The 16,835-nt window shown below is 44.2% G+C and overlaps 1 protein-coding gene across 1 annotated transcript in view; it reads right to left on the bottom strand.

Moving 5' to 3' along the window:
- Positions 1–12,579, bottom strand: part of galnt16 (UDP-N-acetyl-alpha-D-galactosamine:polypeptide N-acetylgalactosaminyltransferase 16) — a gene marked incomplete at both ends in the record, with an annotated part of 45,047 nt that extends 32,468 nt beyond the window's left edge. Inside the window, 4 exons of the mRNA XM_080550568.1 lie at positions 3,212–3,279; positions 4,751–4,849; positions 5,148–5,329; positions 12,379–12,579. Coding sequence (XP_080406694.1) covers positions 3,212–3,279; positions 4,751–4,849; positions 5,148–5,329; positions 12,379–12,579 — 550 coding nt within the window. The remainder of the gene's footprint in view (positions 1–3,211; positions 3,280–4,750; positions 4,850–5,147; positions 5,330–12,378) is intronic.
- Positions 12,580–16,835: the final 4,256 nt, after the last annotated feature.

Genomic DNA, 16,835 nt, shown 5'->3' with positions numbered 1-16,835 from the left:
GCACTAGTGGCACTAGTGTGGAGCAGACAGCTGGAGGGTGTGTGTGTGTGTGTGTGTGTGTGTGTGTGTGTGTGTGAGTGCACTAGTGGCACTAGTGTGGAGGAGACAGCTGGAGGGTGTGTGTGTGTGTGTGTGTGTGTGTGTGTGTGTGTTATGTTTACAAAGGAATGTATATAGCACGTCATGACAGAATTGTGAGCCTAATAGTAAAGGACATATCACTCCACTTCCCAGTTACAGTGAAAATGTATACACATGCTTGTGTCAATGCATCCATGTTCAATTTCTGTAATGACCAATGTCACTTTTCACAGTTGTCTGCTAACACACCAGATGTTGTTGTTGTTAATGAAGAGTCCAGAGAGGTGTCTGTATTAGAGGTAGCATGCACCTTTGATATAAGCCTAGAGGAAGCCTTCATGACTAAGGTCATGAAATACCAGCAGCTTGTAGACACCATCTCAGAGCTAGGCTATAGGTGTACGCTATTAGTCTTTATATTTGGCAGTCTTGGACATGTGCACAGATTGGTTGTCAGAGGACTACGTCTACTGGGAATGTCCAAGGGAGAAGCAAAAAGGCTCAGCAAGTATTGCTCTGTCTCTGCGATTATTGGCAGCCGCCAAATATGGCGGAGACGGTGTTACTTGTACCCGTGAGTCTTGTCCTGTTGTATGTGAAAGACATTGTCCATGTCTGTTTGTGAATGCATCCCATCTGTGCCTTCAGTATTTGTGTCCTTGTATACTTGTTTCTATGTGGACAGAAATAAATGATTAAAATGTGTGTGTGTGTGTGAGAGTGAGTGAGTGCACTAGTGGCACTAGTGTGTGTGAGACAGCTGGAGGGTGTGTCGGGGTGTGTGCGTGGAGGAGAGGAGAGATTCTCTGGATAATGACACAGGGACAGTCAGTCACAGATCTCACACCAGACAGATGTTGCAAGCTTGTACAGCCAGATGGAGTGTGTGCATGTGTGCCTTGTCCCTAATGGATGTGTGCATGAACTATGTATCCGTGTAAGCACAGGGAGGCCCATGTAAATGGTAAATGGACTGCACTTATATAGCGCCTTTTTTGCTGCTCCAAAGCTGCTCCAAAGTGCTTTACAACGGCCTCTCATTCACCCATTCACACACACATTCACACACCAATGGCGGCAAGCTGCCATGCAAGGCGCTCACTGGCCCGCTCACTGGGAGCAATTTGGGGGTTCAGTGGCTTGCCCAAGGACACTTCGACATGTGGCTCTGCCGGGGCTCGAACTGCCGATCTGCCGACCTTGTGATCATTAGACGGCGGCTCTACCTCCTGCGCAACAGCCTGAAGCCTGTTGGATGTTGGAGTCACATGCTTAAGTCGCAGCAAAGACCGGCGTCCCATCCTGCGTGGCGAGCATTAACAGGATTAGCGGGCAGCAGGACAATCCCTCTCCTGCCACTGATCTTCTGAGTCTGTACCGTATGACCCCCCCACCCCCCCCCACCCCACCCCCCAGTTTGATCTCAGCCTCTCTGACTGGCCGGTCCAGACCACTCTCTTCTCTCAGTGGTGTAGTCTAGTTTTTTCTAGTGGGTATACTGTGATATTTCCCTCCCAGCCTCATATTGTTCATTTCGGAACGGCATAAAAATAAATCCCTCCCTGTCTAACGTTATATAATAATAATAATAATAATAATAATAACGTGATAATATATATCTAAATGACAAGGCTGATCTGTGCATGATAGTGTTGCATTTTGACATATTTCATGTCGCATCTCCCCCCTTTGATGGTATATGACGCTATAGTCAGTCCCAATGGTCCAAAAGTCAAGTGCTTCGTAACACAGACGGGGTGAATCTTATGAATGAAAGTGTGAAAGTTCTGTCACAAAACACTGTTACGTATCCTCGCACATTTTTAAGTGGGTGTATGGAAATCCTTGGCCTTTCCTAGTGGGTATACGGCGTAGTCCTGCGTATCACCTAGACTACACCACTACCTGCTTCCCGTGACCGTGTCTGATCATGTGAGAGGATATAACCCGGTTACGGAATTATAAGGTTCTATCTCCGTGTAGAGTAGTTCAGAGATATTGAGCATCAAAGTTTTTACATTCCATTATGTTTTGTGAGATGGAACCTTTGTATTTTATTAATTACTAACTCAAAAATGTCAACATTTAAAGAAATAACACCACACAGGCATTAATAAACACCTAGTGGATCAGATTATGTAGAAAACTCAATTTTGACAAAAATTGAGATAGAACCTTACATCACGACTTACTGACTGACGGCCCGGCTCAGTGTGGGCGCTGGCTCCGCTCTACGAGGCGTTTTGTTTGTGAAAATGAAACGAAAAACAAACGGCCCGTAAGTAACCCGACAGATCTGCTGCTGATGCTGCTGTTGCTGCCACTGAGAAGTAGGAGCCTGCGCCAGCTCTCCATGTGTGTTTATGTAGGTGTGTGTGTGTGTGTGTGTGTGTGTGTGTGTGTGTGTGTGTGTGTGTGTATGTGTGTGTGTACAGTGAATATTGGCTGTTGTGCTGGTTCCATAGGGAGGCGCATGTGGTGGTAATCAGAGAGAGTGGTGTGGATACTGTGCAAAGTGAGCTCATATAATTATTTTGGCTTATGAGGATGGAGAAAAATGACTGTAATACAATCACTCATGCATTATCTATATCCTGATTGCAACAGAGAAGGTCTATTCTTCATGCCATCTTTGTTCACATGGGATTCCCAGTGTACAATGGAACACTGGATCAATCTTCCGACAAAGTCTCTCTCTTGCAATCTAAGGCCATGTTCTCACAATCTAAGGTCATGTTCTCACAATCTAAGGTCATGTTCTCACAATCTAAGGTCATGTTCTCACAAGCTAAGGTCATGTTCTCACAATCTAAGGTCATGTTCTCACAATCTAAAGTCATGTTCTCACAATCTAAGGTCATGTTCTCACATGAAAGTCCACAGCTCTCTCATGTTCTCACAGCTCCAAACGACGCAGAGCAAAGCGAATTTTATCCTAAACTCCGATTCCAAGTGAAGCAAATGTTCTAGTGAGAACACACCCTGAATCTCTTTATAGTTTCTCATGAATCGCCTTATCACAATCTCCATGTCTCGCTGTGTTCTTCTTCCTCTTGTTTCTGTCAGAAGAACACACAGCAGGTGCATAGATAAGGAACAAGCTCTGAACATCTCGTTTTAAAGAACTCACGGTCAGAGCTGAAGTCGTCTATGAGGATAATCTCCTGTATCAGAGAGGCGGGACTCCGCATCAGGACACTGAGAGAGGGAGACAGAGATGAAGGGAGAGATTGATAAACAAAGTTTAAAAAAATAGGAATAAAAGGAAGCAATTGACCATGAGAGGAAGGGGGTTGTGGACTCATTTACCACTGGTACAGGGTTGTGGCACGAGGCAGAGCCGAGTAGGAAAACCCTGTACAGTGGTAAATGAGTCCACAACCCCCGCCCTCCAATGGTCAATTGCTTTTCTACAACAGCCACCACATAATATAAAAAAATACAAATACACAGGTGTAACATTAAATTCATGTATTTACAATCATTAATCGTTTCAGAATACAATATCCTTCCGCCATTTATATTTACATTTTTGGCATTTAGCAGACGCCTTATTCCAAAGCGACTTACAATCAATACATTTGAATGCTAAGCATGTGAATCATCAGTCCACCATTCGTGGCAGGAAGAGTAGTCTAGCTCAGGCCCGGGGCCATTGATAGAATGAAAAACCTTCTTCTATCACCTTCTTCTAAAACTTTTTTTATTTTATTTTTTTTAAATACTGGAGGAACAGAGAAACAGTACAAGGGGGGCAATAGAAGTTCTTAGGGACACAGTAGAGGGGAAAGCGTGTGTCTTTAGGAGACGTAGTGCTGAGGGGCAGAAGATGTCTCAGGAGGAGCAGTTAAGGTGTAACCTGAATATAGTCCCATAAACAAGATCAACCATTGCATTGTAGGTCAGCACAGGTGTTCTTAATCAGATTGATTGGGAGGCGCATTGATACTCTGAACTGTGGGTTGTTTGAGGGATATTTACCACTGTTGCTAGCCAATCAGAATCCAGTATCCAAACATGCTGTTTTAGAATGCTGAACTCACATTTTCACAAACAAACACACACACACACACACACACACACACACACACACACACACACTGTGACGGCTATCAGTAGCCTGGTTGTCTGTCTATATGTTTGTGTCTGTAGTAGTGTCTGTTCTGGTTGTCTGTGTATCTCTTTAAAACCTAAATAGGAGATGAGTCCTAGTCCAGGGGATCCACCCCCCCTTGATAATTGGGAAATCATCCAGCCAATCATCAGAACACCAGCCAATCATCAGAGGCCACAGGATTCAAAAGACCCTGAGAGAAAACCAGCAGCAGCTGTTCCCACCATTTTGTATAATGCCATGCTGGTGGTTTAATTTGTTAGTTGTGTTTGTTGTTTAGTGATCTTGTAGAGATCTTTGTTTAGTGAATTCATTAGTACTAGTTTAGTGTTTATTTTGTGCTTTATTTAATAGTCACTCTTTTATTTGATTGCAGCAAAACCATCCTAGGAATTCTGTTTTTATCATTACTATAAGACTTCAAATCTGTCATGGCCAAATAAATATCTTTAATTTTACTCATACCAACTGTAATTTGTTACTTCTTTACCCTAGAGAACAAGAACGTAACACACACACACACACACACAAACATAAATACAGAATGTTCCTTACCTTTTGATGGTGCGGAGGAGGGTGGAGCGTGCCTCGTTGTGGAAGGTGATGATGACGCTCGTAGAGGGAAGATCAGAGTCATAATTCACTGACGCACACCTGCAGAGGACGTGAACACAACATCTATTGAGTAAAGACATTTTCATTCATATATGCAACAAGCTATTCTGCTGTTTGGCTAATGATAGCAAAGTCATTGCAAGTCTATCCCAGAACTGGTGTGTACTGTATGAATCCGTTTACAGTGCAGTGTGTGTGTGTGTGTGTGCGCATGTGTGTGTGTCTGTTTGTGTGTGTGTGTGCGCATGTGTGTGTGTCTGTTTGTGTGCGTGCATGTGTGTGTCTGTCTGTCTGTGTGTGTGTGTGTGTGTGTGTGTTCATGTATAGTTCCAGTTACCTGTAGTGTCGTGTGTCTCTGATGGCGCGTTCGCTGCCGAGGCGGTCGCTCTCGTGCAGGTTGAAGGCGTGGTCTCTGTACGGGTCCTCCCCCGCCTTCAGCTGCTTGCCTGCCAGGTAGGCCTTCTCATCAAAGCTGCCCACCAGCTGGCTCTGCTGTTCCACGCGGGGGGGCTGGGTCACCTGCAGGGGGCGGGACAGAGCGCTCAGAGGTCAGAATACAGGAGGGTTGATGAGGGTACATGGGTTGACAGTTAAAGTCTGAAACTCTCAAAGACACTAGCGTCTATTATACAACAGTTAGTTCCGACCAAGTCATTTGATTGGACAAGAGGCATTGCATGAGTGCCGATATACAGTATAACAGCACTGGGACTTTTAACTATATGTATCACTCCGAAATGACCGTTAATATCAAAGTAGCTAGCCTGCAGATGTTTGTGTTCAGGTTACTATTTTTATTTTATTTATTTATTTACCAGGGACAGTGCACATTAATCAACAAATCAGTTTCCACATCAATGTAAATGCGTGGTTAGCTCATGAGCTAATTTCCATCTGTAGTCCCTGTTGTCCCTATTAGGCAACAGTCCAGTTGCGGAACTATTTTTTGTTGACAGAGCCAAAATAAATGATTAAATTGTGGTGATTCACATTAAGAGACATTCACCAAGAAGGGTTTGTACCTTTAAGAGTGGGGGTTAAAGGGGCAAGGGTTTCCGGTTCCGGGTGAAGTTATTGTGGTTGTCACTGAGAGTGTATGTTAGCATGTAGCAGAAGTGAGTGAAGTAAACATCCTCGACTCCAACCTACGTCTGTCGTCTCTTTGTTGCACTTCCCACATTGGTGACCCTGACGTGATGTCGGAATGGGGACGAGGTCATTCACAATGCCCCGGAACACAGTTCTATGAGAGGCGGCCGACCAGGGAGCTGCAGCCTCTGGAAGAAACTCCCCAGGAACCCGCAGTGGCTGGCCATACACCAGCTCGGCGGACGAGGCCTGGAGATCCTCTTTGGGGGCAGAGCGAAGACCGAGCATGACCCACGGGAGGCGGTCCACCCAGCCACTGTCCATCAGGCTGGCCCGAAGAGCGGCCTTCATGTCCCGATGGAACCGCTCACAAAGTCCATTGCCTGTTCAGTTGGACTTTTAATGGTTATCTTGGTTTTTTGTACCTTCTGGGTTGGTGAATTCTGGGGGGGCCTGTGTGGTGATTCACATTAAGAGACATTCACCAAGAAGGGTTTGTACCTTTAAGAGTGGGGGTTAAAGGGGCAAGGGTTTCCGGTTCCGGGTGAAGTTATTGTGGTTGTCACTGAGAGTGTATGTTAGCATGTAGCAGAAGTGAGTGAAGTAAACATCCTCGACTCCAACCTACGTCTGTCGTCTCTTTGTTGCACTTCCCACAAAATAAGCAAACAAATCATAATCTGTTGTCGCTTATTACTGTTGACTAATAAATGGCGCTGTAGAACTGTTGTATAAAAGCAATATCACACTCGAGGTCGTGCTAAGGCCTGCGGCCTCGTACCTACGACCGAATCACAGCCGTGCTGATATTCAGTATAACAGCACTCCCTCTCGTGTGAGATTCTTAGCATTAGGGGGTTTTCTGCCCACGCTACCTGACCAGGACAAACTCAGGGCCAAAGCGTTACATTTACATTTACATTTTTGGCATTTAGCAGACGCCTTATTCCAAAGCGACTTACAATAAATACATTTGACTAAGCAAGTGAATCATCAATCCACCAGTCGTAGCAGGAAGAGTAATCCAGCTCAGGCCCGGGGCCATTGATAGAAGGAAAAACCTTCTTCTATCACCTTCTTCTAAACCGAGCCTCTTTTTTTTTCTTTTCCTTTTTTATATAGACACTGGAGAAACAGAGAAACAGTACAAGGGGGGCAATAGAAGTTTTTAGGGGACACAGTAGAGGGGAAAGCGGGTGTCTTCAGGAGACGCAGTGCTGGGGGGAAGTAGCATATTGTGAATGAGGAGCTGTAACAGCGACAGGCGACACAGGTCACAGGTCACAGAATAGCCGAGTGGAAGAGATGAATCCAGGTGATGAATATTTGAAGGAAGGAGGAGAGATGTGGTCGGAGTGATAGAGAGAATATAAGAGAGGAATGGATGGAAAGAGAGGAGAGAGGAAAGAGCTGCATTGTTCAGGCCTGGGTTATTAACGGTATGTCGGGGGAGAGGCTGAGAGACTCCCAAACAGGTTTCAGGCACCGATGACCTCACTTTCCATTTCTCAAGAGAAAGAAAAGAAAAAAAACCTGACAGAAGCACAGACGGCACTTCAATACTTCATCTACTGAATTAAATATGAACATGAGAAGTCGACTGAGTTTGTTTGTAGGGAACTGGAGGGTGTCTTGCAATCACATCTGTTGCAATCACATCCATTTATATCTAATCAGCAAATCTTTGCACTCAATCAAATTTCAGGACCCTCCTTTCATGACTTTTCCTAGATATGTGCGTTCTACCACCCCAGTATCCTTACATTTTCAAAATCACTTCAGGATAAGCGAGTATAAAGGTATTTTGCTGTTTTTCTGTGTAGGAAGCAGAATAATTTACAATCGGCCAACTAGTGGTCGTTGTGTGTAAATAGCAGCTTATTATTGTAAAGAGGGGGTCATTTGAGGCGGCTCTTTTAGTAGGTAAAAAGGCACGGCTGTTCTAGTGTTAAAGTGTATTGTTGGTATTCCACCCGAGGAAAGCCTTGGACATGTGTTGTACCTGACCCCAGCTACTCTGTGTGTGGCATAATATTTTTTTTTATTATTGGTTTATTTGCCATTTAATCAACTTGTCAGTCAATTGTAGTAATTTGATTTGCTCTAGGCACGGGGTCAGCCATAGTCGGCACCCCTGGAGCAATTAGGGGTTAAGTGCCTTGCTCAAGGGCACATGCAGCTCCCTCCTGAGGTGGGGATCCAACCAGCAACCTTCCGATTGCTAGCAGGCCTCTCTAACCTCTAGGCTGCCCCCCTCGTGCCGGCATGATAATCATGAGGGCGTATTGGGTTGAACTTTGACCTTAGTGAAATGTATTTACCCATGTCCAAAAAGGTCACGCAAGCAAAAGCACAAATGACTGATGGAAAAGTCTGCTTGGCAGTAATCAATGCAGATCGAGGGGCTGCAGAGGGGCTGCAGAGCTGGTGCAGTTTAAACAATCTGGAGCTAAATGCTCTAAAAACAGTGGAGATGGTGGTGGACTTCCGAAGGAAAGCAGCCCTGCCCCCTCCCATCACGCTGGGAGGTACCCCGGTGGCCTCCGTGGAGTCATGCCGCTTTCTAGGCATGACCATCTCCCGGGACCTAAAGTGGGAGCAGAACACCGAGGCCCTCACAAAGAAGGCCCAGAAGAGGATGTTCTTCCTCCGGCAGCTGAGGAAACTCAGGCTGCCGAGGTCCATGATGGTCCAGTTCTACACGGCCATCATAGAGTCCATCCTCACCCACTCCATCATCACCTGGTTCCCTGCTGCAACGACCAAGGACAAGGCCAAGTTGCAGCGGGTGCTACGTTCAGCAGAGAGGGTGATCGGCTGTCCCTTGCCCTCCCTCAACTCCCTGCATGACACCAGGGCTCTGAGGAGGGCAAGGAAGATCATGGCTGACCCCTTCCACCCCGGCCACGGCCTCCTCACCCTGCTTCCCTCTGGAAGAAGGTTGCGGCTGCCTAAGGCACTGAAGGCCCGCCACAGGCTCAGCTTCTACCCCTCAGCCGCCAGGCTGTTAAATGACTCTGGCTTCCCCCCCCCCCCCCGCCCCCAAGTCTGCCCAGGACTGAACTGGACTCACTGTAAAAAACTCTGCACTGCACTTTACTTTATACCGCACTATCCAATGCACTGTTGTCTGTCCTGTGTTGTTGTTGTGTTGTCCTGTTTTTTGATATGTGAAAAAAGTATAAACGCACTTGCTGTGGTGACGAAGCAAATTCCTATATGTGTAATGCATAGTGGCAATAAACGTTATCTCAATCTCAATCAATCTCAATCTCAATACACACACCTTAACACAGATACATCATCCGCATTTAAATGGTAAATGGACTGCACTTATATAGCGCCTTTATCCAAAGCGCTTTACAACGGCCTCTCATTCACCCCTTCATAGTTACACACATTCACACACCAATGGCGGCAAGCTGCCATGCATGGCGCCAGCCCGCTCACTGGGAGCAATTTGGGGTTCAGTGTCTTGCCCAAGGACACTTCGACATGTGGCCAGCCGGGCTCGAACCGCCGATCTGCCAACCTTGCGATCATTAAATAACGGCTCTACCTCCTGAGACACAGCCTCTACCTCCTGAGTCACAGCCTCTACCTCCTGAGACACAGCCTCTACCTCCTGAGACATAGCCTCTACCCCCTGAGACACAGCCTCTACCTCCTGAGACACAGCCTTTACCTCCTGAGACACAGACGTATTTAGGCTTCTAAGACGGCCAAAGCGAAAGGGGCAGAAATTGGGGAAGCATGAAGCAAGAGCTCATGGAAATAAATATATATTCCAAAAGGAATGCTTTACCATAGCAAATAAAACGCAAATTGCAGCACTGTTATGATAATATCACAGAATTTGATCTATTGTCATGGTTACTGGAAGGCTGTAGAAAATGTTTTGCCCACAGAAAGATAAAGAAAGTAAGAAAGAAAGAAAGAAAGAAAGAAAGAAATACCCTAAAGTTGTTCCAGGCTTTGTGTACCTACAACCTTTATTTGCCTGTTGTGTCCTGTTGGAGAGCAAAGCTGGTCTGGCAAGGAAGGCATACTGATTGAGATCACATGACTAGGGTGAATTGCACTCTGATAACTATAGTTTTGGGTAAATCTGGGTTCTTGGTCGGATGAATAACGTGAATTAACCTATTGTGAAGTTATGATTACACAAACACGTATAGCACACACTAGGTCTACAATACAATATTCTCAGTTCAAACTGACGCATTGACCAAACTCAATTTAACTGAAAAGAATACCGGTAATGAGGCATGTATAGTATAATAGTGGCATATATAGGCATAACTTCAAAAGTCTTATAGGCTAAATTAACATTATCCGATTTAAAGATGGACATTCAAAAGTCTATGTTGGGAAAATATTGGACATCACACACCAACTAAACCAACTGACCATTGGGTTCATCTAGTCATGTAATGGCATAGTAGGATATGTAGCTCAGAGCCATGGCTCTGGCCAAGACATTAGTCACCGTGAATGATGTCATGAGTCCTGGTTGGAGGGCACGATGGAGTGCACGTCTTGTTCCACACTTTATTGTACAAGCTACTGTAGATGGAGGCCTATTATTATATCCATTTATATCATTCAAATAAAAATCTATCGAAGCTGTCGGCTTCATATTATTTTTCAAAATAGTCCTAATTACGTTATGTCGCCTAGCTACATCTACAAAATATATATAGCCCACTATTTCCACATCTGCGTACAGATTACTTAAAATTAATTTGATGTGATTTGGCATATCAAACAGCGACATCATTTAAATGTGTTCCATATGTTTGCTTGCTTTAAAAAAAAAAACTCATTTATAATTTCGATACCTGCACAGCATCCTCCTTTGACAGGGACGGACGCCTACAATACGCAGCTGTAGATTCAACCCTCCTATCTAAAACGTTTACATATCTCCGCTAAAGACAAACTAAAGACAAACATTTGGCACATCTGAAGACTTATCACACATCTGCCACATCAGCGCGGCAGTCTGATGCCTGAACAACACACACACACACACACACACACACACACACACACACACACACACACACACACATACACACACATACACACACACACACACACACACACATACACACACACACACACACACGCACGCACGCACACACACACACACACACACACACACACACACACACACCCACACACACACACACACACACACACACACACACGCACGCACGCACACACACACACACACACACACACACACACACACACACACACACACACACAGCTGAGTGTGTTTCATTGATCTTGTTAAAAGTCTGGAGAGGTAAAGTATTCCATGTCTTATTAAAGCATACGCACTTCCATATCTTCCGTCATCTAACAGCGGGCCCGGGGGCTTGGCCCTTGTAACAATGTAAATGCTCCATTTATGGAGAGGATAGAACTGTCAGGAGTTATTATAAGCCACAACATAAAGATATCACGGATATAGGACAAAATAAAAAGCTAGGCCGCCTGACATGTAGATGGACACGGGACTGAATAGAGCCCTAGAACATAAAAGGGCTAGATCACACAAGGGTCAAGGTCAATAATATATATATTGTAGGCTGATAACATTCTGCATGGTAAAAGCTATGACGTGACAGCTTAGCTGTTGTGCATTCATGCCCATTTGAATGCTTAAGAAGCGAATCATACAGTATGTGGGTGGTGGAATCCTAGCCTCCTTCTATGTCTAATTCAAATGAAATGTGTTCCCTGCTCCTGTCTGACACGAAGCGTCCAAAACATGTCAGGCATGGACTAACCATTGCACACGTTGCACACGTTAATTCAGACCTCTTTCTTTCTATCCAGCCACCGTATTATATCGTCTTTCCCAGGGAATAAAAATGAAACGGTTCCTGATCCCTGCCACAGCGCTTACGGACGGAGAAACCTTGCGCCCTCCTCACCGTCCAGGGTCTTAAGGAAAGCCTCTTATGGGTACTTGAGGTCCTGCGAGGCTCTAACAGACGCACGACAGACAGACCGTGTACATTAACAACACAAGTGATATAACAATATTTACATCGCAGGGATTATCTTACATGATGGCAATGCAATGGCCATTGCACAACGCGTTGCGCACCGTACGTTGGCTACATTTAGGTTCATCGTTGCATTAATTAACCCTTCTTCTTTGCGACCAAATAGGCTCCAGTGGGCATAGATAGATAGGCTCAGGGAGGCGGTGACCAAGATAATTAATTTATTAATTAATTTTAATTTTTATAATTTTAATTTGGAGATAACACCTCCAGCCAGCTGTGCATCGGGACACGAGATTAGCCTCCCGCACATCATCAACATGCAACACACACTTCCCTGCAGCTCGCCCCCCTCCAGCACCACAGTCTCCCTAGCCCCCCTATTATTATTATTATTATTGCTTCTTCTATCTCTTGTCCCCCCCCCCCCCCCCCCCAAAAAAAACTGTCGCTTACAATCAGCGGGATGGTGCGGTCGTCTCGATGGATCTCCAGCCGTCCAGACGCAGCTGCCCCCTTCTGCCCCCCATGGCTCCTGCTGCCCGACGGAGACGACGGGGACGTGTGCGGTTTATTGTCCTGCCACAGGTAATAGAATGTCCCCAAGATCCACGCAACGGTCAAAATTGCGATGGCGTTGGCCCGAATCCTGCGCATTGTGAGCCCATACGGAGGGCCTCGGAGACGAGCCCAGATATCGGTGGTTTTGGACACGAAGCAGCGGGACGGGAGAGAGAGGTGCGTACAGAAGGTGCTTCCCCGGTGATGGCTGGCGCCGCAGCAAACGGCCCCGCTGGTTACGAGCGCGTCTAGTGGAGAGGAGAGGAGAGGAGAGGAGAGGTCCCTGCGCTGGGATTTGCGCACTGACAGAGCCACGGTCCTAGTGCCGGGTGTTTTTGGATTTCTCTCACAGTCAGTCTGACTTCATTACGCGTAGGAGGCATTGTGTATAACATATACATTGTTACAACGCTTACAACACCTATGTACAGTTTCCCTTCTTGTTTTTAGTATTTTTTTCCTAGCACCAGGGGAGCCCCCCTCCCAAATTTCGTTGTATGGTACCTGTACTATATTAATGACAATAAAGACCATTCATTCATTCATTCATTCATTCATGCATGCATTCATTCATGCATTCATTCATTCATTCATTCATTCATTCATTCATTCATTCATTCATTCATTCATTCATTCATTCATTCAACACAGAAGGATCTCAAATCCAATGATGAAGAACAATCAAATGAATCCTAACATTTATATAAAAAATAAAAAATAAATGAGTCAAAGGACTTGAATGTCATTGTCATTGTAGGCTAGTGTAAGGACAACACTACCTTCCAAATATGTTTGCTGCCTGCAGGGATATCTAGATTATTACTAGATTGTTCTTGTGGATTTGCATATCTTCGACTTCCGGACCATTCTGTGAACTAGTAATTCAACATCACTCTCTACTTAGACCTAACACTTCACACCTATCAATCGAGATAAAGAGACTCTCCACAAAACCTCCCTTATTAGATTAGATTAGATTAGATTTAACTTTATTGTCATTGCAAAGAGTATACAAGACAACGGAATGCAGTTTAGCATCTAACCAGAAGTGCAAATAGTGATATAAAACATATATATATATATAGGTACAGAGTGGCAAGTAGTTAGAGGTATACTGTACAGGAGAGGATAGTAGTACACTATGTACATTCAAGGTAGATATGTACAGTTAAGGTAGATATGTACAGTTAAGGTAGATATGTACAGTCAAGGTAGATATGTACAGTTAAGGTATCTATGTACAGTTAAGGTAGCTATGTACAGTTAAGGTAGATATGTACAGTTAAGGTAGTTATGTACAGTTAAGGTATCTATGTACAGTTAAGGTAGATATGTACAGTCAAGGTAGATATGTACAATTAAGGTAGCTACTGTATGTACAGTTACGGTAGATATGTACAGTTAAGGTAGATATGTACAATTAAGGTAGTTATGTACAGTTAAGGTATCTATGTACAGTTAAGGTAGATATGTACAGTTAAGGTAGCTATGTACAGTTAAGGTAGATATGTACAGTTAAGGTAGATATGTACAGTTAAGGTATCTATGTACAGTTAAGGTAGTACAGTCAAGGTAGATATGTACAGTTAAGGTATCTATGTACAGTTAAGGTATCTATGTACAGTTAAGGTAGATATGTACAGTTAAGGTAGCTACTGTATGTACAGTTACGGTAGATATGTACAGTTAAGGTAGATATGTACAATTAAGGTAGTTATGTACAGTTAAGGTATCTATGTACAGTTAAGGTAGATATGTACAGTTAAGGTAGCTATGTACAGTTAAGGTAGATATGTACAGTTAAGGTAGTACAGTCAAGGTAGATATGTACAGTTAAGGTATCTATGTACAGTTAAGGTATCTATGTACAGTTAAGGTAGCTATGTACAGTCAAGGTAGCTATGTACAGCAAGGTGTATGCAGATGATGTATAAATAGAGGCTATATAAAAAGAGGTATGTGCAATGTGCAAAAAGATGGTATTTGTAAACAATTACTACCAAACAGTTTAGTATTTGTAAACAATTGTCATCACTCAAACTCAATGTTGTTATGGTTAGTATACTAGACGAGAGCATCTCTAATACCAACCCAGTCTTCTAATCATTTATGCCCAAAGAACCAGGTATTACAGAAACTTCCTAAATTGCATATCCTATCTTAACTGTTTGGTAACCATGGTAAATCAATGTTCCTATCCTAACTTGAGATAGGAAAATTGTATTACACAAGCTTCCTAACTTCACAAAATCTTAAATAAAGTCACCTAACTTTAGGATAACCGTTAGTTGGATTTAATATTTAGGATGAGATAAGATAGGATGAAGTTAAATACGATAGGATGAAGTAAAGTTAGTTAGGATTTGCTTCTGTAATACCAAATTGAGACGAATCCTATCTTATACTTTCCTATCTTAACTTAGGACTTAAGATAGGTTTCTGTAACACGGATAATCAGTAACACAGATTCAATCACATAATGTATGGATGGTGACTACTAGAGAAATTATTCCGCAGGCACATTGGAGCCTGTGCGCCTGTACTGAGAATTAGTAACTTATTCCTCTTTTGGAGAAAAAGAAAGAAAGAGAAAAAACATGAGTAAGTATGAAGTCATCTGCATCTGCACTCCACCTAACTACAGTATATATATATATATATATATATATATATATATATATATATATATATATATATATATATATATACAGAGTAGTTTAATCCCACGCAGCTGGCCTAACACACCATTATGAATTGAGAATGCCAAGTTTTTCATAAACATTGGCAAATTGATCCATTCACAGAGGAAACGGGGAAGCAAGGAGGCGTGAGGGACAAAGCATTTTGCATTCAAAACACATCATCTGTCGTCTGAATACATATTTTCTATTTAGCTCAAAGCTAACTTATGAATCATTCAAAGTGTAACTGAAATCTCTCTGAAGCATTGCTTCACTTGCTTGTTGAGTTCGGTGCAGTTAATGTCATTATACATGTAAGCCCAGAGTGTGTTACTGTCCCATTCTGACAGAATAAGACCCTGAACCACAGCCAAGGACTACCAGGGGTTCAGCTTATTGGCATGACTGGGGGAGGGGGGGGGCATCTAGCTGACGGGCAGGAGATATTTATTTGTATTAATTCAGCCAGGGAAGACCTTGCTATTGAAAGCTATCACCATTACCTCTGATGTTATCACCATTATTAATGTATGTGACCTATGTGTGTTTTTAATGTGGAACTGTATTCTTGAGCTGCACTTCTGCCTGTCGAAGGAGAATTTCTGTCACTGTGTGACAGACAATAAAGCTATCTTGAATCTTGAATCTTGAATCTACCTCCGATGTTGTGTGGCACAAAACGAAGACTGTATTGGGTCCTGTGAGGCTGTGATCACAAAGGGGAAATGAGTACTATACTACATCTGGAGTTTCCCCCCAAAAAGATCTGCTACTCGTGTCAAAAGTGGCTCTGCAGAGACACACAGGGTTACACATCCCCCCTGTGTGACACTGGGCTACCAGCAGCCCCCCTCCCCATGACCACCACCAGCCCCTTACTTCCACTGAGAGACACTGCTGGCATTTCAGACAACTATGCCAAAATGGTCATCTCCCAGAAAAATGGGGAACAAAGACCTACATACACGTAGATCACTCAAAGTCAGCACACACACAACACACACACACACACACACACACACAACCTCGAAAAGCCTCTATGGAATTTCACTATGCTCATTGTGTGAATGTAGCCAATTGCCCCTTGGCTGTAACTACGGTAACTACGGTCATCAGACTTGAATTTCGGGGATGTGCAAGCTGGGTCTTGTGTGTGTGCTATGCAAACACTGGGGCGGGGCGGCAGACAGATAGCAATGCAGGAATGCTCTGTGTGTGTGACACTGCTGCTCTGGGTTTGGATCCTGCTGCATGGTCGAAGGATCGGGGTTTGGTGGTGGTTGGCTGGTTTCTAGAGTCACTACGGCTGTTTTAGAGTCCAGGGAACTCAAGTGAGGGACGGTTTCCCAGGTAGAAAGAGGCCATTGTGTGACTGTGTGAGTCTCGAGTCATGTCGTTGCTACCTAGAGCTCTGGACTGTCTTGCAGTGCTGGCGGGGTCCCTGTCACGCAGTGAGATTTACAGGGTTAATGAAATAGCTTTAGGGGCCCATACGGCCAGCATCCAATGTTGATCGGAGCCGCAGTGGGGTGTGTTGTTTTAAAGCACACGGGGGATTATGGGAAAGAAAGGAGGGAGCGCTGGTGTTATGGTTGACTCCCATCAGCCCCCTCTGAGTTCAGGAGTGCAAGTCTGCAGTACTGTACAGTGTACATGCCCTTCCCCATGTTT

This window comes from Nansenia antarctica (genome assembly GCF_963989245.1).
Source record: "Nansenia antarctica genome assembly, chromosome: 1".
NCBI lineage: Eukaryota > Metazoa > Chordata > Actinopteri > Argentiniformes > Microstomatidae > Nansenia > Nansenia antarctica.
The sequence above is the reverse complement of the archived record's forward strand: the minus strand, read 5'-3'. Positions and strand labels throughout refer to the sequence as shown.